This window comes from Mustela nigripes, chromosome 14, assembly GCF_022355385.1.
Source record: "Mustela nigripes isolate SB6536 chromosome 14, MUSNIG.SB6536, whole genome shotgun sequence".
Lineage (NCBI taxonomy): Eukaryota > Metazoa > Chordata > Mammalia > Carnivora > Mustelidae > Mustela > Mustela nigripes.
The window spans coordinates 77234-101038 of record NC_081570.1 but is presented as its reverse complement, the minus strand read 5'-3'; the positions used below and the strand labels follow the sequence as shown (position 1 = coordinate 101038).

The 23805-nt window shown below is 60.0% G+C and overlaps 2 protein-coding genes across 3 annotated transcripts; one reads left to right on the top strand and one right to left on the bottom strand.

Moving 5' to 3' along the window:
* The first annotated feature begins 10279 nt into the window (after positions 1 to 10279).
* On the top strand, positions 10280 to 14178 carry PERM1 (PPARGC1 and ESRR induced regulator, muscle 1). Its single transcript, XM_059377035.1, has 4 exons — positions 10280 to 10698; positions 11046 to 13187; positions 13698 to 13823; positions 14081 to 14178. Exons 2-4 carry the CDS (start codon positions 11189 to 11191, stop codon positions 14170 to 14172), a joined length of 2217 nt encoding a protein of 738 aa, XP_059233018.1. The 5' UTR covers positions 10280 to 10698; positions 11046 to 11188; the 3' UTR covers positions 14173 to 14178.
* A 1499-nt stretch (positions 14179 to 15677) lies between these two features.
* Positions 15678 to 23501, bottom strand: PLEKHN1 (pleckstrin homology domain containing N1). 2 transcript variants are annotated; one of them, XM_059377031.1, is made up of 16 exons: positions 22879 to 23500; positions 22681 to 22780; positions 19925 to 20071; positions 19752 to 19832; positions 19559 to 19631; positions 19109 to 19236; positions 18895 to 19026; positions 18561 to 18641; positions 17708 to 17783; positions 17445 to 17584; positions 17163 to 17312; positions 16830 to 16970; positions 16527 to 16667; positions 16161 to 16370; positions 15886 to 15934; positions 15678 to 15801 (listed from the first exon to the last, which is right to left on the bottom strand). In XM_059377031.1, the coding sequence occupies exons 1-16, from the start codon at positions 23415 to 23417 to the stop codon at positions 15686 to 15688; spliced, it is 2304 nt and encodes a 767-aa protein (XP_059233014.1). In that variant the 5' UTR covers positions 23418 to 23500; the 3' UTR covers positions 15678 to 15685. The 2 variants fall into 2 exon arrangements, with proteins under 2 accessions (XP_059233014.1, XP_059233015.1); XM_059377032.1 differs by lacking the exons at positions 15678 to 15801; positions 15886 to 15934; positions 16161 to 16370 and having other exon boundaries at positions 16553 to 16667; positions 16830 to 16987; positions 17149 to 17312; positions 22879 to 23501.
* Positions 23502 to 23805: the final 304 nt, after the last annotated feature.

Here is a 23805-nt window from a genome sequence, read left to right as displayed (position 1 = left end):
CTGCTGCTGCTTCAAGTGTCTCCTCCATGTGCCGCACCTGACCCCGACGCCCACTGCTAGCTTCAGGCCTCCCTCCTGGGCCTCCACGGTGAGTGGGGAGTCCCACGTCTGTGTGGGGAGAACGGAGCTCAGCAGCGACTAGAAGGTCAGTGTTGGAAGGCAGAGGCCCTGTGCTTGGCCCTCACCAACCCCTAACCTCACTGTAAGCAGGGTGTGTGCATCTGAGCCGGCAGGAGCATCCCACGCCCTGTCCTTGCCCACATAGTGGGCAGAGGGAGGGACACCTTCCTGCAACTGTTTGGCCCAACCAGAGGCTGGTGGAGAGGAGGGCTTCCCAGCTCTACCCCTCCCCTCACTTAGGGAGTCCCCAGCACCCCTTGCCCTGTTCGGCACAGTGAGGGAGATGTCAGAGGCCCTGGGTGGGGAGCGGCACCATGTCACCTCCCAGCTTGGGAGTAGACTCCTGGCTGCAGCAAACACTCATACCCAGAGGCCTGGGGGCTGACTGGGCTCCTGACCTCCCCTCTCCTTGTTCTTTGAGGCCCCACACCTTGCAGGGCCACGGACCCTTTCCAGGGTCAGGAAAGTGCTCTGTAAGCCGTAGCCCAGCTCCTTCCCCTACGTTCAGAGATTGGCTGTGACCCACATGGTGCGGAACCAGCCGTCATCAGCTGGTGTGAGCGAGCCACTTCTTTCTCTTCTGGTCAGCTTCAGGAAAAGAGAAAGCTCCACGAATGTGTCTCTAGGGATTTGGTTTGCAAAACTAAGAGGGAAGGGTCACTGCCCAGAATCTCAGCTGACCAGTTTGCTCACTTAGAGCTAGCAATGTTTGGTCCAACTTTTCCTGAGCAGAGAGCAGGTGCTCTAGATGGACAGACCCCCCCCATTCATATGTTGAAACCTACCCCCAAGGTAATGGCTTTAGGACATGGGGCCTTTTGGGGTGATCAGGTCACAAGGGTAGTGCCCTCCATGATGGGATGGGCTTGGTGTCCTTATAAGAGAGACACAGGCACGTCAAGACAGCGAGAGGGTGGCAGTCCACAAGCTGGAGGGGGTCCTCACCTAAATCAGTCCCTGTTGGCACCCTGATCTCAGACTTCCAGCCTCCAGAACTGCGGGGAGTATGTTTCTGGTGTGGGTAAGCCAGCCAGTCTGTGGGATTTTGTTAGAGTAACCCCAAAGTACACCAGAGCGGCTTTTTACCCAGTAGGTTGGTGGCAGGAGGCTGTTGTTGACTTTCCAGAAGTCACAGGGGCAAACGCCTCCCCAGATGGACATGCAGAGACTGTCCCTGGCATAAAGGCACAGACAGCTGTGGAGTCTGAGGGTCAGTGGGCTTCCTCAGACGACCCCCACCCCCGTCCCGGGAGCCTCAGCCTCAATTTGACCTCTCACCCAAATGCAGCAAGGCAGCTCCTTCCTGGGTGCGGAGACCTACACGTGCAGTACGAAGCCCAGAATGTTGGGTTAGGGTTAGGGTTAGGTTAGCCTGGAACTTGGGAGGGTTGAGTGGAGTGAATGAAGTAGTGCTGGAATGTTCCAGGCCCCAAGAAGCACTTAGAGCTGGCAGCCATAACAGGGCCCGTGGCTGCGACTGTGAGTGCGTATGTGACCAGGCTGTGATTTGGTGGCCGCCATCGCTGGAGTCTGGGGCACGCGGCCCCCTCGGGCTTGCCATGTGGCGTTGGTGGAAGTTTGGAGAAGGGAATGGGGAGGGAAGCAGTTACCAGCTGCCCCCAGAGCAGCCCCTGCCTCTGGGCTTCCCAGAATTGTCCTGCCTGGAGATCAGCTCCGCCTGGGGCCGAAATCGAGGGGGACAAACCCACAGAGCGGGAGACACACAGTCCCGTGGCCAGAGACAGAGATTGAGTCGGCACAGACAGAGAACCCCTCAGAGACAGCCAGAGCCTCTCCCGCCAGGACAGACAGACACGGGCCTTCTCGTTCCTCGTGCATGTCTCTGAACTCCCTTCAGTCTGCTCCGGGTCGGGAAGGCCGCAGACGCATCCCCGCACCGGAGTGCCCCGCGGGGCTGCTGTGCCGGGCTCTCCCTCCAGGTCTTGTCAGCACAGGGCCGGTGCAGGGAAGGCTTCTAGCACGCCCTGGGACCGCATTTGATTTCTGCGGTCACTCAGCTGTATGACCTGGGGCAAGTCACAAAATCTTAGATGTGGAGTAGGGTTTGTAATACTACTTATCTCCAGTGCTCTGTGCTTGAAGGAATTAAATAAAATAATCTGCATAGTGAGTTGCTTCTACCACAGAGGAAGTAGCAAGGCCCAGATTTACTCTCCTGCCTGAAACAACTAAAAAACTGAACAAAATATATGAAATGGCAGACCTGGAAGACAGTGGTCCCGGAGAAGCGGGAAACCAGTGACCTGAGCCCCCATTGCCCCAAGGCTGCCAGAAGCCGGTGTTCAGGCCTTGACCGCTGGCAGCGGGAAGCCAGATAGCCAAGCAGACTTCCGTGGGTGGGGATGGGGAGCCAGGGCAGCTCGGGTCAGCAAGAAAAGAGATGCCAGAGAGAGAACTACGGAGCGTTGTACAGGGTCTCCCTCAAGGTTGATTAGAACATGCTGGGAGAAGCTCCTCGAGGAAAAGAACCAGCTGAAAAGATTAGAGGGAAAAATCCTATGAGTTCACCCAGGGTCACCTCCAGCCAGACTGGAAAAGCCCATAATTCAGAGGGCACATGGTAGAGTATTCGGTGCGACCTATCCCAGTGGTGAGGGATAATTAGCCTTACAGTGAGTGCTGGTGTTGCCCGACCAAGTTTATGAGCAAGTCCCCAAAGGACCAAACTGTGTCCAAGTAACTCAGCTGTGCCCCAGAACGAAGCCCCAAAATATTTATAGGTATGCAGAAATACCCAGCACCCAACACATTAAAATTCATGTTGTCTGGCAGCCAATAAAAAATTACCCATAATACAAAGAAGCGGAAAATATGACTCATAATAGGAGAAAAATCAATCAAAGGAACCCTAGAAATGTCACAGATAATAGGATTAGTAGACAAGGACATTAAAACGGTTGTGAAAGTCACACTTCATGTGTTCAAGAAGCTAAAATACTGCAAATATAACAGTAAAAACCATTCAGATTGAAACAGATTTTAGAACTGTGTTTTGTTTTTTTTTTTTAAAGAAGGAAAGACAAGAAAAGAGCATTAGGTAGCCATGGGACAACCTGAAGTGGGGGTTAGCATGTGTAATTGGAGTCCCAGTAGGAGAGGGAAGAGTTAGAAAACACTGAAAGAAATAATGACTGGAATTTTTCCAGTCTTGATGCAAACTATAAACCCAGGGATCCAAGAAGCTCAATGCAACTCAAGCCTAAGAAGTTTGAAGAAAACTACATCAAGGATGGGGCGCCTGGGTGGCTCAGTGGGTTAAGCCTCTGCCTTCAGTAGGGGTCATGATCTCGGGTCCTGGGATGAAGTCCCGCATCAGGCTCCCTGCTGAGTGGGGAACCTGCTTTCCCTCTCCCTCTGCTGCTCCCCCTGCTTGTGCCCTCTCCTCTCACTCTCTGTCTGTCAAATAAATAAATTCTTTAAAAAAAAAAAAAAGAGCAAAGCTAGAGGACTAAACTTCCTGATTTCAAAATTCATTGCAGAGCTACAGTAGTCAAGACAGTGTGGTACTAGTCTGAGGTTGAGGTTAGACATAGTGATTGGTAGACGAGAACTGACAGTTCAAAAATAGGCCCTCATATTCACAGATAATTGATTTTCAACAAAAATGCCAGGACAGTCCAATGGGGAAAGAACAGTCATTCCAACAAATGTTGCTGGGACGTCTGGTCACCACATCTTCCCTCACAACACGAACAAAAGTTAACTCAAGATCGATGCACATAAATGGAAGAGCTAAAACTTCTATAAAATTTTTAGAAGAAATTGATCTTGGGTGATGAAGGCAAAGCCTTTTCAGATATGATCCTAAAAACATAGGTGACAAAAGAAAAAACAAGTAAACTGAGTTTCATAAAAATTTTAACATGCTTCAAAGTACATTATCCACAAAAAGTGAAAGACATAGGAGAAAAACATTGCATAACATACATATAATATATATATATATACTATAGAAAAAATATTGATAAGTGTTCTATATATATTATATATATAATATATATAACATAAATAACTCTCAACTCAATAATCCAACTAAGAAAAAATGGGTGAAAAATCAGAACAGACATTTCTCCAAAGATGTACAGATGGCCGATGAGCGCCTGAAAAGAAACTCAACGTCATTAGTCATTGTGGAAATTTATTTTATTTTTTAAGATTTTATTTATTTACTTGACAGAGAGAGAGAGATCGCAAGTAGGCAGAGAGGCAGGCAGGGGAGTGGGGGGAAGCAGACTCCCTGCTGAGCAGAGAGCCCAATGCAGGGGCTCAATCCCGGGACCCTGAGGTTGAGGCTCATGACTTGAGCTGAAGGCAAAGGCTTTAACCCACTGAGCCACCCAGGTACCCCTGTCATCATGGAAATTTAAATCAAAACCCCAATGAGGGGCGCCTGGGTGGCTCAGTTGGTTGAGCGTCGGACTCCTGGTTTCCCTCAGGTTTTGATCTCAGGGAGATAAAGCCCTGCATCGGGATCTGTGCTGGGCGTGGAGCCTGCGGGCCTCTCTCTCTCCCTCTTCCCCTCTCCCCACTTGTGCTCTCTCCCTCTCTCTCTAAAATATAAATAAAATCTTCATTAAAAAATGAACTATTGGGGACGCCTGGGTGGCTCAGTGGGTTAAAGCCCTTGCCTTCGGCTCGGGTCATGATCCCAGGGTCCTGGGATCGAGCCCCACGTTGGGCTCTCTGTTCCACAGGCAGCCTGTTTCCTCCTCTCTCTCTCTGCCTGCCTCTCTGCCTACTTGTGATCTCTGTCTGTCAAATAAATAAATAAAATCTTGAAAAAAAAAAGGAACTATCGGTATATACAATATAATAGTTGAATCTCAAGTTACGCTGTGTGACAGGACTCAGACATACTGTACTCTTTAGCAACCCCATTATAACCCCATTTACATAAAGTTCTAGAGCACATCACCGGCTGTAGTGACCGAATGCAAATCGGCTGGCTTGGGAGTGGGGGCAGGAGGCGTCACTAAGGGCACAGGCACCTGCAGACGGTCATGCTGTCTGCACTGTGGCGGCGGCTTCCTGGGCATCGCAAATGTCCAAACTTAGCAAATTTCACATTCAAATATGTGCACTTTATTGTATGTAAATTATACCTCAATAAAAATTTTTTTAAGTTAAAAGCCTGTCGTCTGTGTAAAACATGCTGCTTGGCGTATTAGAGCTACTCGTTACAAGTTGGCTCTTATTCTCCGTTACCCTGGCAAGGTCAAGGCTCAAAGGGGACTCCGGGCTTCAGGAAAGCCCTGAGGACTCCATCCTCAGCAAGGAGGGCTGAGCTCTGCTTCCCGTGGAGTCCTGGTGCCCTCCGGTGGCCCCCAGGGGTACAGCAGGCCGCCTTCTCTGGTCACCCCCTCTCCCGGCGCACCTCTTCCTGCTTGGGCCTCTGCTCTCCGCTCTAGGATGCGTGTGTCTAGCTGGGCAGCCACTTGTTCCCTGGCCCAGGTCCCCGCCAAGACTTAGCAACCACTGGGAGACATCCTCGGACCCTGATTTCCTCATCTTACAGCAGACATCCCTCCCTCTGCTGCCCCCGGCTAGGCGGACTCCGTGACTCGGTGGGGGAGGAGGAAGAGGGGCCTCTGGGTGGAGCTCAGTCCTCGGTGTCCTGAGGTGAGACCCTGCCTCCCTCACCCAGCCCACCCGCTCCGTCCCCACAGCCTCGCAGCTGGCCTCCCTGCAAGCTCTGTGTTCTCGTCTCCCTGGGCAGTCTGGGCAACTGCTGGAAAGCCCTTGCCCCGAGCCTGGCGAAGGTCTCCCCTTGTAGGGCTCCAGCCCCAGGTGGGGCTGTGCTGCTGAGCCCCAGTCTGGAGACAGACAGGCCCACATACGTGTGCCACCAAGCCTGGCGTGGCCCTGGGCCCGCTAGGAGTCCACATGGAAGCAAGAGAGGCGACAGAACCCCATGCCCCTCCGCCCTGCCAAGTCGGCACCAGGGGGGTTGCAGATCCAATGTGAAAGGTGAGAAAACACAGCTTTCAACAAATAAGCAAGGATATCTTCATGAAATCTTTATGACTTTGGGCCAGGCAAAGAGTTCTTTAAAGAACAGAGAAGGTGAGCGGTGTGGGGCGGTGTCATTGGTTGAGCCTCTGGCTCTTGATTTCAGCTCAGGTCATGACCTCAGGGTGGTGAGATGAGCCTTGCATCAGGCTCTGCGCTCAGCACAGTCTGCCTGGGGCTCTCTCCCTCTGCCCATACCCCTGCTCTCTCGCTCTCTCAAGTACATACGTAAGTCTTTAAAATAAATAAATGAAATAAATATTTTTTTTAAAAAGCGGGTTAATCCGGGGGCACCTGGGTGGCTCAGTGGGTTAAAGCCTCTGCCTTTGGCTCAGGTCATGATCTCAGGGTCCTGGGATCAAGCCCCGCATCGGGCTCTCTGCTCAGCAGGGAACCTGCTTCCTCCTCTCTCTGCCTCTCTGTCTACTTGTGATCTCTCTCTGTCAAATAAATAAATAAATCTTTAAAAAAAATGGGTTAATCCTTTTACTCATTTTTTTTCAAAGATTTCAGTTATTTATTTGACAGAGAGAGACAGGGAGGGAGGAACACAAGCAGGGGAGTGGGAGAAGGAGAAGCAGCGTTCCCACTGAGCAGGGAGCCGGACGAGGGGCTCGATCCCAGGACCCTGGGATCATGACCTGAGCTGAAGGCAGATGCTTAATGACTGAGCCACGCAGCAGCCCTGAAATAAATCTTTGAAAAACGAAGAACAGGAAAGGTGATAGGGAAAGGCGGTGTTGATAACCCGGACTATATTAAAATTTAAAATTTCTGTTTATCAAAAGGCCCTGTGAAGACAGTGACATCTAAACTGAGGGGGAAGATATTGCTTGCACAGACATCAGTAAATAATCCTTACCCAGAATGCATGTGTCCTATAAATCGATAAGGGAAAGACGCATAAAAGTGGCGAAGCACCAGGAAGACACGCACCTTCACAGGAAAAGAAACACCGTGGCCAACACCAAAGGAAACGTGAATTAAAGCTGTAGCGTGGCACCCCGCCCCCCAGCCTCCCCAGGGCAAGGTGACACAGACCGCCGGTGGGGACGCGCAGCGCACAGGCCCCTGAGTGTGTCCACCAGTCTGAGCAAGTGTGTGGCAAGACCACTGGACGAGCGCGCCCTCCGAAACCAAGGACACAGGGTCTCCAAAGGAAATGTTCTGGAATGTTCACAGGCTCAGTATCTGTAAGAGCTGCCCAGTGGAAACCACCCAGATTTCCATCCACAGAGAAACGATGCAGGGATGCGAGCATCCCCACGTGGGGCCCCTCTTGGCGGGAAGCTGACCAGCGCAGCCCCCGGGGTGCCCGACTCCAACGCGTTGAGGCTCAAAGGAGGCCGCCGGCGAGAGGGTGGTTTCCGCCCCACTCCTGGCGCCGAGCTCTCAAATCCTTGGAAATTCCCCAGCGATAAGAATCCTGGACCGTCTTCTGTGGAGGTGACTTCTAAACCATGTCTGTCATCTGTCGTCCATCATCTGTCTTTACTGACACACAGGGTCCCATTTCCACCTTCGTTCTAAAGAGGTGACCCTGGGAGGCGCTTGGCTGCGGACGGTCCTCAGAAAGCCCAGCCAGGATGAGAGGCTTGGACTTTCCAGCCCCAGGCCCCTCTTCCAGAGAGGGGAGAGGTGGGGACGGAGGTAAGGGTGCCCCCGCGTAGGTGAGGGAGCCCCCCAAGTCCCAGCTAGCTCGGAGCGCTTCTGGGTTGCGGGCCCCGTGGAGGCACAGGGACGCGCTGTGCCCTTCCTCACGCCTCGCCCTCGCCCTCGCCAGCTGCTCATCTGCACCCTCGGTACCTCCTCTTGGGATAAACTGGCAGACCTAAGGGCTTCCCCGCTAACCCCGCCCTCTGGGAGCCACTCCAGGAAGTTCGGCGCATCTCAGGGTGAGGGGGCGCAGGACCTCTGGTTTCTGCAAACTTGTCAGCCAAGTTTGTAGCCAAGACAGAGTTTTGGGCAGCCCAGGCCCTGCTTGTGACAGGCACCCTGTGTGGCTGAGCCTCACCTGTGTCTCTGGGTAGACGGTGTCAGACTCGAGCAAAACCGTGGGACCCGCAGCTGGGGTTAGAGACGCAGAAGGGCAGCGCTTGGTGTGGGGAGTACAGGACACTCACAGGAGAACAAAATAAGAAGAAAACAAGCTTTTCCTTTTCCAGACACAGGAGGGAACTTAGGACGCAATTCCACTTGTTAAGTTCACTGCGGGCCAGGTTGGCTTGCGCAAGGCGGCCACGAGGCAGACACCAGCAGGCAAGGCCTTCCCGGCTGCGGGCAGCGGCCGCCACACGCCGCACTCCCCGTCTGGGCCCTTCCTGCGTGGGTGACGCGCGGACCCGTTCACTAGGCCTCCGAGCACCCCAGCCTCCCTCACCTGTGAGGCTGCCCCTCCGCCATCACCCCCACAGCCTCGGTTCTTGCTGTCTCCCACCCACTGGGGCACCCAAAGACCGCTTGGTCCACGGCCTCTTCTCAGACGGTCTCCGGCCCCTCCAGGGCACCTCTTCTCTCCACAGTACTTCTTCTTCTTCTTCTTCTTTTTTTTAAAGATTTTATTTATTTATTAGACAGAGATCACAAGCAGGCAGAGAGGCAGGCAGAGAGAGAGAGAGGGGGGAAGCAGGGTCCCTGCTGAGCAGAGAGCCCGATGCGGGGCTCCATCCCAGGACGCTGGCCTCACGACCCGAGCTGAAGGCAGAGGCTTCACCCACCGAGTGCCCCCGGCACCCCCCCCACAGTACTTCCTTCTGGCTGGATGTTGCGGTCAGAAGCGACTGGACTGACCCAGTTGTTCAGATGTTTGCTGCCTAGCCCCCTCTTCATGTTCCCTCGCCTGGGGGCCACACGTGTGGGTGTCACAGAGAATGCGTGGGGATGGGGATGCGGGTTGGCCTGGAGAAGGGCCAAGAGGAGCAGCTTTGGGACCCAACTCTGCCACTTGCCCGCTGTGTGGTCGTACGCAAGTCACTCACTCCCTCTGTGCCCCACCAACCTCAGCTGTGAAAAAAGAGTCGTCCTGTGCTCCCTCCGGGGACAGACAGGTTTTAGGAAAAGTGCTCACGAGGGCCTGGAACAGGAGGGGTCATTCTGGAGACCCGTCTCTGAGGCCCTGTCCCGCCTACTGGCCTACTCTTGGTGACTGGCTCAGCTGGGAGCTGGGGGGCTCCAGGCCCCCTTTCTTGGAGGGTCGGACTCCACCTCCCTCTTGGGACCATCTATAGGAGCCAAGGTCAGGAGGGTTGCTGGGGGGAGTAACCCACTTTCCACCCTGAACCCTCCCAACACTCTGGAGGCCCCAGGCCCGCACTCCTTGGGGCTCCTGCCACCAAGAGTGACCCTCAGTGATCCCACTTGCCCCTTGCCCACTGGCAGGCGCAGCAGGGCTGTGGGGGAGGGGCCGGGAGCCTCTGGAGGCCAGAGGAGAAAGGTGCAGGCCTTGCTCCCTACCCCAGTCAGCAGCAGCCCCCGCCACAGGGTCTCTAGGAACATTCTGGAGTACTGAGGCCCCACTTACCACTCTGCAATGCTCTCTAATCCACACAGGGGGCAGGGCAAAGCCCTGAGGCCCAGAAGGGCCTCGGCTGGTGGGGGCCTGGGAGATGGAGCTGCTGGCACGGGGGCTGAGATTTTACAGCGGGCGGGGCCGCTTGAAGAGGAAAGGTCATCCCGGGCCAAGAGATGAAGTGCAGAGTGGCCTTCAGCTTGGGCAAAGGAGGCCCGTGCAGGACCGATTGCCGGGCAGCATTCTCTGGCCAGCGTCTGACCCGACCAGGAAGGCGTCCCTCATAGAGCTGGAGGCTCCTCAAATGCCATCTATTTGTGTCTTGGACCCTGACGGCGGGCAGGAGACATGTGACCACAGGGATGGAGTATTTTTGGCAGTGGGGGTGGGGCCCGCGTGGTGAGCCCAGCACCGTGCTGCTCTGGGATAGGCAGCTCGGATGCCCAGCTCCGCTGCCCAGGCTGGCCACGGGGTCCCAGGTATGACACTATTAGTCCCTCATTCCCATGCTAAGAAGTCCCAAAGTCAGAGAGAGGGACTTCCCCAGGGCCAGTGAGGAGGGCAGATTTCAGGGGCCAGGAAGGCACAGTGCTCTGGTCGCAAGGCGACTGCATGTCAGCACTGGCCTGGCCAGAGTGACCTCCCTGGGGGGGTGATAGTGGGCCAAAGGCCAGAGAGCGCTGTTGACTGAGACGAGGCGGAAGGAGGAAGCGCTGACAGCCGGGCAGGCCTGGGTGAGGGGCAGAGACCTGGAGGACGGCCCATGGGGTCCACTGGGGGTTAGGAGCCTCATTTCTGTTCTGTGACCTCCTGCCTAGGCAGGGGGCAGAGCCAGGCACTCCCTGATGACCCCTGAGTGGGCTCTAGCCAGCACTAGTGTGACCTTGATGATCTCCGTGGAAGCCCAGAAGCCTGTCCCAGCCAAGGCTGGTGGAAGGTCATCGCCAAAGGCCGGTCACCTGCTGGGCACTGCGGCCCCTCCTCCATGGCCAGCTGCCACCTGAGGCGCGCTGGGACAGACCCGGGCTGATCCTCGCCAGGTGAGCTGACCCCAGTGAGTGATCCTTGAAATGGACTCTGCTGTGTCCAGTCGGCCTTGGTACCTGCAGGTCTGCAGGGGGCTGGAGAGGGTAGAGCTGACCCAGTGGAGCAGAAGACGCTCCCAGATGTGAAGAAAGCCACTTCTGGGGACAAAAATTCAAACGTGAGGATGCTGTTAGTGTGCTTGGCTAATCAGAGCCACGTTTGATTCTAGGAACCGGCGCACCACAAGGTTATCATTTGGGTCGGCTGGGAAATCGGGAGTTACAGGTTTTCTAACTTGGAGGAGGGGCCAGTTCTGACAGCTGCTCGGCTCCCTCAGGCTTCCCCTTTGGTTTTCTTTCAGGAAGCAGATGGGGTGCTGGCCCCCGAGCCAAGGAGGCAGAGGGCGCCGCAGCAAGCGTCCAGCGGCCGGTGCCCGGGACCTGGGCCCACGAGGACCCCGCCCGGCCTCCAGCTCTGCCACCCCGGCGCCTCTGCTGACCTGAAATGGAAAACTTCCAGTACAGCATCCAGCTGAGTGACCAGGACTGGGCTGAGTTTTCGGCCACGACGGAAGAGTGTGGTCTCCTGCAGGCCGGCCTGGCCTCAGGGGATGAGCTCTTGTCCAGTGACATTGACCAAGGGGACAGCAGTGGCAGCAGCCCTCCGGGGCCTCCACCCCTTCTCGAGGGGCGGCCGGCTTCTGGGGGGAGGGGCTGGCCCGGCTTCAAGGAGGAGGACGAGGCAGCTCCCCGGCCGCTGGTCAGCAGGTCTTGGCGTGAGCCTGTCTTGGCCCCGGGGCCCGATCAGCAGACGCCCAGCACGTCCGCACGGTCAGAAGCTCTGCTGTCCCTCGGATCTGATGCCACCCCCCAAGGCCAGAGCTTGTCGCTTCGAGGGCCGGTGTCTTCCCGAGGCGAGATGCAGAGGCTTCTGCAGGGGCCTGCCCCCCAGGGCCCTGCCCCTAGTCCCCCTGGTGGGCCTCCCCAGAACTCTGAGCCTCCTGGCTGCACCCCAGCTCCCCAGAGGCCCCCTGGCAGTCCCGGAGCCCCGGCACGCAGCCCTAGCCGAAAGAAGAGGCGCGCCGCCGGGGCCAAGGGGGGCGGGTGCCTGAGCACCCCCGGCTCGGCTGCCCCCCAGCAGGGTTCCCCGCTGCCTGCTGAGGTCAGGCCCAAGGAGCGCCTTGGCCTGGCTGCGTCCAGGGGGCAGGGTCTCCCGGCTGGGGCAGCGGAGCAGACCGCAGGAACTGGGCAGGGAGAAAGCTGTCTGGAGTCTGCAGGAGCCCCTGCACAGGTGACCCTGCAAGGAACAGATCCGGATCTGCCGACACCTGTCCCTGCAACTGAGGAAGGTACAGAGCTCCTGAGAATGGCCCCGGGAGCTGAGCTACACACCACGTCCACACCTGCCCGGGCCGCTCGTCCAGATATTTCAATGGCTGAGTCAGATGTGCCTCTGTCTACACCTGCCTCCAAGCTTCAGCCCGATATGCCTCTGTCTACACTTGCCTCCAAGTCTAGACTGGACATGGACCTGCCTGTGCTGGACCCAGTGGTCAAGCAGGAGGTGGATTCGTCCACACCTGCTCTGCTGCCTCACCTTGTGTCCAAGGCCCAGCCTGACGTGGGCGTGTCGGCAGCTGTCCCCACTTCCCGGGCCGGGCCTGATGTGGTGAAGGTGGAGGTGGGCCTAGCGGCCACGCCACATATGAGCCCTCTTGGGTCTCCAGGACACCGGGAGAAACCCAGAGAGGAGCCCTCAGCAGGTGCCCCTGGACATCACTCAGGGGAGCCCCCACCAGGCCGGGTCCAAGCCCCCAGGAAGAAGAAAGTGCGGTTTTCCATGGCTGTGCCCAGCCCTGAGGGGCCAGGCTCAGGAGAGACCTCAGGACCCCTGTCGCCAGCCGCAGCCCGGCCCTCATCCCCCAGGACAGCCACGGGGGGCCGAGGGGGGCCTGGAGGCTGGGACGCCATGGCAGTTGGGCCCCGGTCTCCGCAGCCTCGGATCCTCAAACACCTGCCTCCCCCTTCCCCCTCCGCTTCGGTGGGGCCCAGGCCAGGGAGCAGCTTTGCAGTGACCCTCCCAGAGGCCTACGAGTTCTTCTTCTGTGACACCATCGAGGAGGAGGATGAAGGTGCTGAGGAGGCGGCAGAAGGTGACCAGGCCCTGTGTGAAGCACGGTGGCCAGACGTGTGTGAATTCTTCTTCCAGGACCACGGAGCCCAGAGGCCCGGGCACGGGGGGAGCCACGCTGTGGCCCAGCCGCCCCAAGCTGAGGCTGTACGGGCCGCTCTACCTGGAGACCCTGTGCCCATCTCCATCCCTGAGGCCTACGAACACTTCCTTGGGGAGGACTCCCCGGGAGGCACGCCCGAGCTGGCCGCCCTGCTCCAGGTGCAGGCCACGGAGCCCCCCAGCTTGGCGCCCTGGGGCGTGGGGCTTGGCACCCCACCAGAGCCCAGCCCAACCACAGCAGAGCAGCTCAGTCTGGCAGTCAGGCAAGCAGGTGCGTGTCGCGTGGGCCCCATGGGCTGTCCAGGCCTGGGAACATACCGTCCAGGGAGTCCAGCCAGGAGGGCCCCGGGGGAGGGGCGGGCTAGGACCCCGAGTCATGAGCCGGCGGGGGGCGCTTGGGGATGATCTGGGGAGGGTGGACCAGCTCCTGGCCGTCGCAGGACGTCGTCCGGGTGGGCAGATGAGGCCAGACCCCGCAGCTGTGCAGGGATCTGTGTCTGCAAGGACCATCCCTGTATCTGGGCCCCACGACGGCAGTGCCCTGCCCCCAGCCTCTAGCACGGCGGATGCTGGGATGGCGCGGGCCTTGCCGCCCGGTCAGGGTGTCGGTAGACGTCATGCCACAGTCCCCTCGGAAGATACGTCACAAACCAGGAAGTGGCTCCCCAGAGGCAACCCGCTCACGCCAGCTTGACTCAGCTATGCCCCACGCCGCTCTGTGTCTTGGGACGGAGGTGTCTGAGGGGGCAGCCGGAACACAGAGTGTGCTTCTCTCTCCCAGGGGGGCTCCGAGGTCCTCTCCCCTCTTTGGCCCTCAGCCAGAACGACATGTGCCTCGTGTTTGTGGCCTTTGCCACCTGGGCTGTGAGAACGTCAGACCTGCACACCCCAGATGCCTGGAAAACAGGTTTGGGGGCCCTGGGGGAGGAGCGGGCTAGGGCCGGGGAGGACCAGGGCCGCCCAGTCTCCCTTGCTGGGCCGGCAGGGGTGACGGGTGCGTGGCGAAGCCTAGGTTCCTCCCGTGACCTTGCTCCTCTCATGGCTGACGCACCCCTCGCCCCGCTGGCCTCCTCTTGCCCTGTGAGGACCAGGCCATGCGGGTAGCCGGTGGTGACCCGGCCGGAACGGAGCCGGCACTCAGGAGGCTCTGCGTTTCCCTCACAGTCTTGCTGGCCAACATCGGCACCGTCTCTGCCATCCGCTACTTCCGCCGGCAAGTGAGGAAGGGGCGCCGCAGCCCCAGCCCCAGCTCTTAGAACCCAGGCTTGGTCCAGGAAGACACAGGACAGAGAAATGGCCATGGGCACTGAGGACAAGGTGCTACCCTCAGGTCTTGCCCTTTGACCCCTGTGTTCTCCGGCATCTAGGAAGGAGCCAGTGTTCTTGCTCCTGCTCCGTGGACTCCCGCAACGTTCTAACCACCGGCTAAGGCCGAGGCGATGCTTCACACCTGGGAGGAGGGAGATTCCGGAAGGCTGGGTGGGTGGGTGCTGAGCAAGGAGCTGATGAGTAAGGTGACCAGATTAGCTCATAAAAACATAGGGGGCCAGGGAAACTTGAATTTCAGACGCGCAGTATTTGATGCTTTGCACTGTGATGTGTGGTTTATCTGAAATCCAATTGAACTGGGTGTCCTGTATTTTACTGGGTTATCTAGTCAGCAGGGAGAGGCAGGGAGAGGCACTGGGAACGTGAAGGTGTTGGAGCAGCAGCAAAGCCCCAGCTGGAAATCTGGGAAGGGGGCAAGAGTGAGGAGACTGATGGCCTTCGGGTTGGAGGGGGTGTCCCAGGGACAAGCGGGTGAGGAGGGGAAAGCCTCTGAGGCCTCTGTGACCCATAAGCCCCAGGCTGCCTTGGCTCCTGCCCAAGCAGAAGACAGCGAGCAGGTCCCCGCAGGGGCGGGTTGGACGGTGGCTCCTGCAGGGTGGGGGTCTGTAGGGCAGAAGCTGGAGCCCCTCCTCTGGGGAACCTTAGATGAGGTACAGAGGCACAATAGGGTGGCGTCGGATAAAGGATCAGATATTTGGGATTGTCCTAAGGCTTTGAGGCGTCAGAGATGGGGCAGGAAGGTGGGTGGAGGCTGGTGGTGGCAGAGCCGTGGAGCCCACAGGGCTGGGTGCCAGGTGGGCCTGTGCACAGGGTCCCCAGGATGGGGGACTCCTGACTGCTGAGCGGAAAACGCATGGACACACAGCACAAATAAAACCTTCTCTTTCTTTCTTATTTAGTCTCTTGTCCGTTTCTCCTGACCTGCCCCAGCCCACTGACACCCGCCCAGAACGCCCTCTACCTCTGCTCTTGTGTCTCGGACTTTGCTGACCTCCTACCGTCACGCCCTCTGACCTCACGTGCTCTGACCCTCACTAACCTGACGTTCTCAGCCCTCTGACCTTCACACCTGCTTCCCCCCCCACTGGCAGGTAAAGCCTGCGCCAAGTGGCCTCCCTCATTGCTTCCCTGGAGGAAGGGCTGCTGCCGGGTCCCCTGTGAGGCCTGCTCTGATCTGGGGTCCAGCCACGTCGCCAGGCCGTCTTCAGGATGCGGCCCCCCTCCCGGCCGGCCCCCCTCCCGGCCCCTCCAGAGCCCGGGGAAGGTTGGGAGCTCTCTTCAGCCTGCTGGGATGAGACACGGACTCAGCACTGGGTGGGGTTTGGGGCCTGGATGCCGGTCAGCCTGTGGCCCTACAAAGAATGGCCCAGGCTGTGCTGCAGTCCCTACAGCAGAGCCCACGCTGGCAGGTGGTCCTGAGAACCAGCCACCCAGAAGCCATCAGATCCACTGGACGAGCCCCCCACCAGGCTCAGGTCCTCCTCGGGGCCACCGCTTGTGGGAGGGAGAGGAAGCGTTGTCCCGGAAGTTGCCATAGCTCTTGGGGGGGTGGCCACCTGGTGGGGAGGACAGAGACGCCAATGCCTTTAGGAAGCCACACCCAGCGCTCCCCTCAGAGAGAGACAAGGGCCCTCACTCACCTGAGGGAGGTGGCAGGGGGTCCGGCGAGACTTCCTGCACAGGGGCGGCCTGGGGATCGCAACCACAAGTCTGAGAGCTGGGCCCTGGGGGAGGGGGCTTGGAGAGCAGCCCACCACCCTGCCAGACCCGAGCCCCGCCTCTTCTGTCAGGTCGCTTCCTGTCTTTGGTCTCAGCTTGCCCTATCGTCCTGCTCCCCCAGGGCCCCAGAGCCCCCACACTCTTTCCACCCCTCCACAGGACCCCTTACCCGGCAGGGGTGAGTGCTGCTACTCACATGCTGTGGGGAGTCTGGAGGGAGTGGCCCCTGGCCCTTGACGGAGCCTCGGTGCCGCTGAGAGGCTCTGGGCTGCAGGGCTCCCTTCTTGGAGAGCAAGTGGGGACCGGAGAGTCCAGAGCTGGGGCCCGAGACAGGCACAGACACAGGGACCGAGGGGAACGGGCTCGAGGACTCAGGTCCAAGTGAGCTCTGCGCTGCGCTGAGGAACTGCCAGGGAAGGGGTGGGGACCTGAGGCCCTGGACCAGGACCTCCGTGGAGCTGAGGGATCCCGGCGCCCCGAGCCCCTTGGCCACCCATCATGGCCTGAGCAGACCTCAGGCTGTGGATACATCGAGCCTTTCTGTCATCCACAGGGAACTGACCTCATCCAGGCCCTGGACGTCCGTGATCTTGTGGTAGGAGGTAGCAGGTGGTGTGTAGGGGTCGGCATAGAGTGGGGAGTGTGGGGTCTTCAGAGAGTGGTCTGGGGCCTCAGGGTTGTCCTCGAGGCTCTGCCTGCTCAGCTGCAGGCAGGAAGACACAGGTTTCTCGGAGCTAGAGGTGGCCTGAGCCCTCCCTTCTCTGTGCAAGGCCTCTAGGTGGCTCCAGGACCTTCTGGGCCTAAGAGACGGAGGCCAGGGAGGCGGAGGGCGGGAGGAGGAACTGGGTCAGTGTGCCGGGCCCACCTTGGTCAGGTCCAAGTACAGCGAGGTGGCCAGGCTGGGCTCCTCGGTCCGGGCCTCCCTCCTGGGTGACCGACTGCTGCTGCTCCGTCTCAGCTCGGCCCTCTGCCTGCGGGTGCTGCTGCGGCCAGGGTCGGCCTGGTCCTGCAGGGACCAAAGACCTTCCAGAAGGTTCCCAAGGGCCCTCACCCACTCAGTTCTCTGAGGCTGCACGAAGTTCCCTCCAGGTCCTGTCTGGGGTAGAGTGCCATGGGGACCTACGTTCTCCCACACAAACTGTCCGCATGGCCTCCTGTGCTTGTCCTCTGCTTACCCTCCTCACCTCCTGATACTCACAGGCACAGGCCGGGCAGGGCAGCCTGTGGTGGGCGGCACTGACGACTCAGGGAGAGAGTGGCTGGTGTGGGTGGAGGGGGGTGCGGGGCACCCCGAGTCCCAGCTGGTTCTTCCATCCGAGGAGAGGGAGCCTCGGCCGCCGCCCGTGACCTGGCCAGCGGCGGCAGGAGCAGGGAGGTAAGACAGAGCAGGACCCTCTCCCTAACCAGCCACGCCCTAGACCTACGCTTCAGCCCAGAATGTGAGGCGTGGGGGCAGCATCTCCGCCTGTGGACCCCTCACCTGTGTGGACCCCCACAGCCCCGGGAGGCCAGCCGACGGGGCGCCTCCAGCCCGGGGCGAGATGGTCTGCAGACAGAGCAGCCAGTGGCTGTAGTCCTCATAGCTGGCACACAGCACACGAATGGTGTTGATGAGCGGGCCTGACACACAGACTCCGTGAGGGGTGCCGGCCTGCAGGGAGCCAGGCTCCTGCAAGGCCCCGGTGGGGAGCTGGGGCGCCCAGCAGGCTCCTGCCCTCCCTCCCGGGCCAAGCCTCCGCCCACCTTCGATCAGGAAAGAGCGGATCTGCTTCTCCTTCTCCTCCAGGTTGACGTGGATGGTACTGAGGGGCAGCTCCCCCTGCGGGGCAGTGACGGAAGGTGGGGCCGGAGCCTGGGGGGTGAACTCTGGGCCTCTGCCTGGGCCCCTACTTTTGTCTCACCCTGCAGAGCTGGCCTGGGCCCTCAGACGCTTAGGCAGAGGGCAGGACAGGGCTGAGCCGCATCCCTGAGGGAGGTCTGCACTCCCTGACTGGCGTGAGGGATCTCTGTGCGCCTGGACTCCGGGTGGGGCTTCACTGGCCCGCGGCAGGCACAGACAGATGCCTCTGGGGACTGGTTCCCTGGGTCACCTACTAAGACTGGGGGTAGGTTGGAGGGGATCGTGGGGAAGACCCCTGCATTTTCCTCAGTGACCCAGGGCCGTGATCACCCCCAGAGCGGAAGCTAACTGTGGTGCACATGACAGACACACCCCAGCCCCAGAGGACCATCCCACACACGCATGCACATACGCGCCCCCAGGAGAGGAAAGTGGCCACTCAGAGGTACAGGCCCCCTCAGGCATGCTGGGGCCCAGCACAAGAGTGTCTCCCTGGAGTGGTTCTGCCCCATGCCGCCGGCCCCAGGCTGCTGGTGGCCAACGCTCCAGGGTGATAAGGGGTGCTCGGGCAGGGACGCCTCAGTGGCCACACCACTGCTGAGACCAGACTGACCAGGGCAGCAGGCCGGGTGGGTGGGGCCAGCACACTCTGTCCCAACAGGCCCCGAAATACAGGTTCCTCCTGAGCTGCTGCCCTCCCCCACCCCCACACACAGGGTGTCTCCCGGGGCGCGTCCTCAGCCGGGAGGGACCCACCTTAAAGCAAAGCCCCTCTGCCTCTTCGGAGAAGATAGCCAGGGATGACGGGTACAGGACCAGGAGCCGGTCCTGTTGCTCCTGTGAGGAGGTCGGAGGGCGGGGTGGGGGCGGGACCTGTGTGCGCGAGGCCCTGGCCCCACTGGCCTCCTGAGGCCTTCCCTCATCTCCACCCCCACCCCCCCTCCTCACCCCTCCCCATCTGTGCCTCCCCCACCTCCTCTCACCCACCCTGTGCCTCCGTGTCCTCAGCCACGTGTCCCCGTGATCTCAGCCCACTCCCACCCCTCGGCCCCCGCCTCCTCCCACCCCTGCGCAACCCCCCCCCACATACCTGTGAGGGCAGATGCTGCAGCTTGACCCTTGAGGCGCAGACGGCGCTGCCCGCCGTCCGATGTCCAGATGCTGCCCGGAGCCGGATCAGCCTGCGCTGCAGAGTCCAGGGCAGCTCACCCTCGGGGGAGCCCTAGTGAAGGGGGGGTCAGGGGCAGCAGAGGGTGTGGGCGCAGAGGGGAGAGGAAAGCGTCCTGGGGGTCCCCAGCACTGACCTGCAGGGACACCGAGTGGCAGAGCTGTGGCCCTCGCACAAGGGCTATCTGCTTTTCCAGGTGGTACAGCCAGTGGCCCAGCTCGGCCTGGCTGGGGCAGAGCACATGAAGAGGAGCAGGCAGCGGGCCTGGGGGTAGAGGTGGGGAGTGGGCTGGGCCAGCAGCTCATAGGAAAGGCCTGATCCAAGGGTTCCCTGGGCACCACAGGGCCTGGGACAGGGGGAGCCTGTGGCACCATCCTGGACCACTGGCCTCCAGCAGGCTCTGGATGTCCCCTGCCCACTGTCCTGCAGCCCAGCTTGGCAAACACCCACTGGAGGAAAAGCCAGGACCCCTCCATGCACTCAGGGTCCCTCCAGGTTCGGAAGCTCAGCCAGAGCTCGAGATTGCTGAGCAGCCCCAGCTAGAGGCCCCTCCTGGGGGCCAGGTGCACTCATGCCCCCCACACACCTGTGATCTGGAAGGCATGCTCTCTGGACCCCTCAAGCGGGCAGACGCTCAGTTCCATCAGCGGCAACAGCCCCTGCCAGAGCACATGGAGGGAGGGAGGGCTCGGGGACCCCGGTGGACATGGGTACCCACCTCCCAAGAGGCTGCTCTCTCCCGCGACCCCTGGCCTTCCCCTTTGCCTACTTCCCCCCACCTGGAAGGTGAGTCCTTTGGAACCATGGGCCTGGAAGTAGAGGTAGGAGTGGAACAGTTCCAGATAGCAGTCGCTGATGTCCTGGGGAGAGCAGGGCTGCTGGTCTCAGGGGCTGGGAGACAGGCCCCAGGCTGGTACCCGAGCACCCCCCACTCGGCCCGGCCTGGCCCCACCTGGCTGTGTTGGAATCGTAGCTGGACCTTGGCGTAGTGCACAACCTTGCCCAGATCCCTCACAGGCACCCTCCGCCGCCCCTTCTTGAACACACTCAGGAACGGCTGCTCTAGGTTTTCGGGCTGGCTCTCTAGGCCCCGGAGGTCCTGTGGGGAGCAGAGCTCAGGGGAGGGGGCCTGACCTGCGGCCAGCTGCCCCACCCATGCCCACGCCCGCAGGTACATGATGCCAAGGTGAGCAATACACACACACCACCACTCACAGGTACAGAAGCCCGACGCACGCTCACGGCCTCTTAGTATGGAACTAGGGGCAACAAACACGCGTGACATCACGTGGTCTGGTGGAGAGACTGTGAGGTCTGTGCTCTGTGGACATTCGACCCTGATTTCTGATATTTCCTAACCTGTGCACCTTCGTCTTGATTATTCGGCCTCCCCAAACTGGTCGTGTCTGAGGGAGCCAATGCGCAAACCCCCTCTGGGTCTCCAGGGTCGGCTCCGAGTGTTTACTACCTGGCTCCGGGGAGGGTTCTGCGCAAACACTCTCACCACGGCCACTGCAAGCAGCAGCAGTCAGTTAACAGGCAGCTGGGAAGAGATGCGTCCCACCAGCCCTTGCGCGTGTGCTGACGGCGGCCGCGCACTGCAGCGGGACGGGGACTTCAGCCACCGAGAAGGCCGGCGCACGGGGTCCTCTTTGATCTGCCTCCTCCGTTTGTCTTCTTCTCCCACATCAGGCACAGGCTGACGCGAACACTCGCGATCCCCCCCACCCATTAGGACTTGGCTCAGATGTCCCTTCCCCATGAGGTCCCGTCTGGTAACCTCGCACTGTAGCCTTCCCCGACCCCTCTGCACACCTTTCTTCCTTTACTCTTCTCAACACCAGCCACATCTGGGCTTACCAAGTCTTCCACCCGTCTTATCTTCTGGTTCTGTCATGCGGATGGGAACACCAAGAGAAGAGGGTCTTTGTCTGTTTTGCCCACTGCTGTATCCCTAGAAGTAGGCCAGGCCCGAGATGTGCTGGGGGTTCCCCGCTTGTCTGCTGAGGGGAGGAGTGTCGGGGCACAAACACTTGGCCAGTCCTGCCACACAGAGAACCCTCTCTAACTGGGGGCTCCGTCATCCTACTGGAAGTCAGATAGAGATGGGCACTGACCTGACACCCTGGCTAGAAGGGCTGAAGTCTAGGGGCTCAGGGGTGAGTTGGGGAGGGGCCATGCTCTATTTGGGAGCTGGCAGAGGCTGCCTTGAGGGCTTTGAGCCCTGGCCAAGCTAAGCTGCCCCTTGGGCAAGCCCAGGAATGTGAGGCCTCCTTCCCTCTGGGTGGGGCCTCCTGTATCCACACCCAGTGTGGGGAACAACGCAGGGATGGGACCCATGAAAAATAGGCCACGAATAGGAAGGACCACGCAGCCGTCCCTGTGGCCCAGGCTCAGCCTTAGGGGCTAGGGAGGAGTCAGCTCAGAGCCTTGGTGGGTGCAGAACCCCCTACGGGGGAGGGCCTACGAGGTGGCTCCTCCCCCAGCCCCAGCTCCCAGGTTCAACAGGCCTGCTCCCCTCTCCTGCTATTATGGTTGCAAGAGAGGACCACCAGGGCCACCACATCTCACGGGATTCCACCAGGCACACATGATGCGTCCTGGGCTTGGATCGAGTCGAGGTGCGTGATGCAGTCACACAGAGGAGCTCTACCGCGGCCCGGCCGGACCCTGGACAGAATTGCCTGTCCACCTCCCGGAGGCAGCATGGTTTCTCAAGCCCGCACTTGCCTGCATGGGGCCCTGGGACCTCAGAGGGCAGGAAAGGGGACAAGCCCGGGCTTCCCAGCTTGATGGGGACAAGCTGGAAAGGTAGGCTCTAGAAGCACGCACCAGTTACTGGGCCTCGAAAGAACACTGTGAGGAGAAGAGTGCAGGGCTGGAGCTCTGACCCAGAGTGACAAACGTTCCTCCTTCTCTGGCCTGGGGTTAGATTTTGGGGTATCATTTCCCTTGCATTCTGGGGCTTTTGCACATAGCAGAGCCTCCTACCATACCCGAAGCTATCCAGGTTACGGTAAAGGGCTGGGTGCCTCTCCCCTCTCAGCTAACCCTTAGCTCCCCAGGAGCTGCGCAGGGTGAGGGGGGCAGTGTTCAGCTCAGAGGTGGCCTAGCATGCAGGAGCCGTGTCCTTGCTGTGTGGCCTTGGTAGGGGGTAGCACGGTGCGCTGCTAGGAATGAGGCAGGGGTGGGTGCCGAGACACCCCGGGAGAGACTGAAGCCTGAAGCAGGTGAGAGGCTGGCTCAGCAGACACCTGGAGCCCCTCACTCTCGCGGAATGATGGCAGCCACCCCGACACAACCCCACGCCCACGCAGCGACAGACATGCCGGTCTACCTCGAATGTACCTGGACGCACTGTCCGGCCCCCAAGTTGGCGGGGGAGCAGTGGGTGGACACCCCAGGTAAGGCTCTGGGTGGAGAGCCTGGTCTCGGCGCCACCTCCGGTGGAGCAGAGACTTGGGGAGGGCCCGCCCCCGGCCCGCCCCACTGACTCAGTGTCTCGGTTTCGCTCTCTGCTCAGGCTTTCCGCCAGGGGAGCTCCCCAGGGCGGGGCGGTGTCTCCTTCCTCACTTGGTTCTGGACTGACTCCCCCCAGGCTGACAGGGAAGACCCTGGGCCCTGGAACGCTAGGACAGGTACACGCAGTCCCACAGAGACCACCACCGCCGCACCCTGTGAGCTGGGACGCGCCACCCGCCTGCTCACCGGCCCAGGGATGTAGTAGAAGATCTTGTCAGCGGTGGTGTCCAGGTCAGGACCCGCCTCGGTGCCGAGCAGGCCGGCCAGCTTCCTTGCACCATCCTCTCTGGGGACAAGGGAAGGGGGGCTCACAGCCTGGCCCCCGGGGCAGCCTGAGGGACCCCCTGTGATCTGGGGACCAAGGCTGTGCTCCACACCCCTCACCTATTTCCCTTCAGCGAGGGCTTTCTGGAGAAGGAGGCCCGGAGCCTCCTAGGGGCCTGAGGGACGCAGTGGTTGTTGCCCATGGGCGGCGGTGGCGGCAGGACCGAGTGGAGCAGGTCGACCGGGTCCCTCCGGACTGAGACTCCTGTCCCGCCTCCCAGGCGGAGCTCTGGGAAGTCTTGCCCCTTGCCTAAGGGCCGGATGAGGGTGGAGCCTTTCTGGGAGGGACCCAGCCCTGACCTAGGCCCAAGGCTTTCAGTACTCTGACTTGGGTCCTCAATGCCGGCAGGCCAGGCTGGAGTTGGGGGCTGGTGGGGAGGAGTCTTCTCCCCTGGCCCATCCGGGAGCGCCTGTCTCGGCCTCCAGTCTGTATGGGAGGAGCTTTGGAAGCCTGGTTTGTGAATACTTGGTCTGCCCACACTCAGGCTGGGTTGCCTGCGGTTGGGGCTCTGTGAGCCCAGGGCTCCCTCTCCCCAATACCACCCCTCCTCATGGAGAGCACACATCATATTCCACCTAAAGGCCACATTCTGAGTCATACTGACTGTAAGGGGGGGTGTGATTGTTCTCAGCTGCTGAAATAGGAGTTTGTGACTTTGGGCAAGGGGAAGCCATGACCCTCCCCCTACCCCTCCCACTCCAGCCCAAACCTCACCCCAGGCCCAAGTCCAAGAAGGAGGCCACAAACCTCCTGGGTGCACCCAGGGCCATCACGGTGCGGTAAGGTAGGGTAGGGTTAGTACCGTGCATGCCTCTCTCCCCAGAGCCTGGGATGAGATGGGACCATGAGGGCCTCTCAGGGCCAGGCTGACTGGGAACCACACTCCTAGTTGGGTGCCCACGCACGATATCACATCCCTGACCCACCTGGGCGTGAAGATGTTGCCTTGAAGGACTCAGATACCAAAGCAGAGCCTCAGCCCAGCT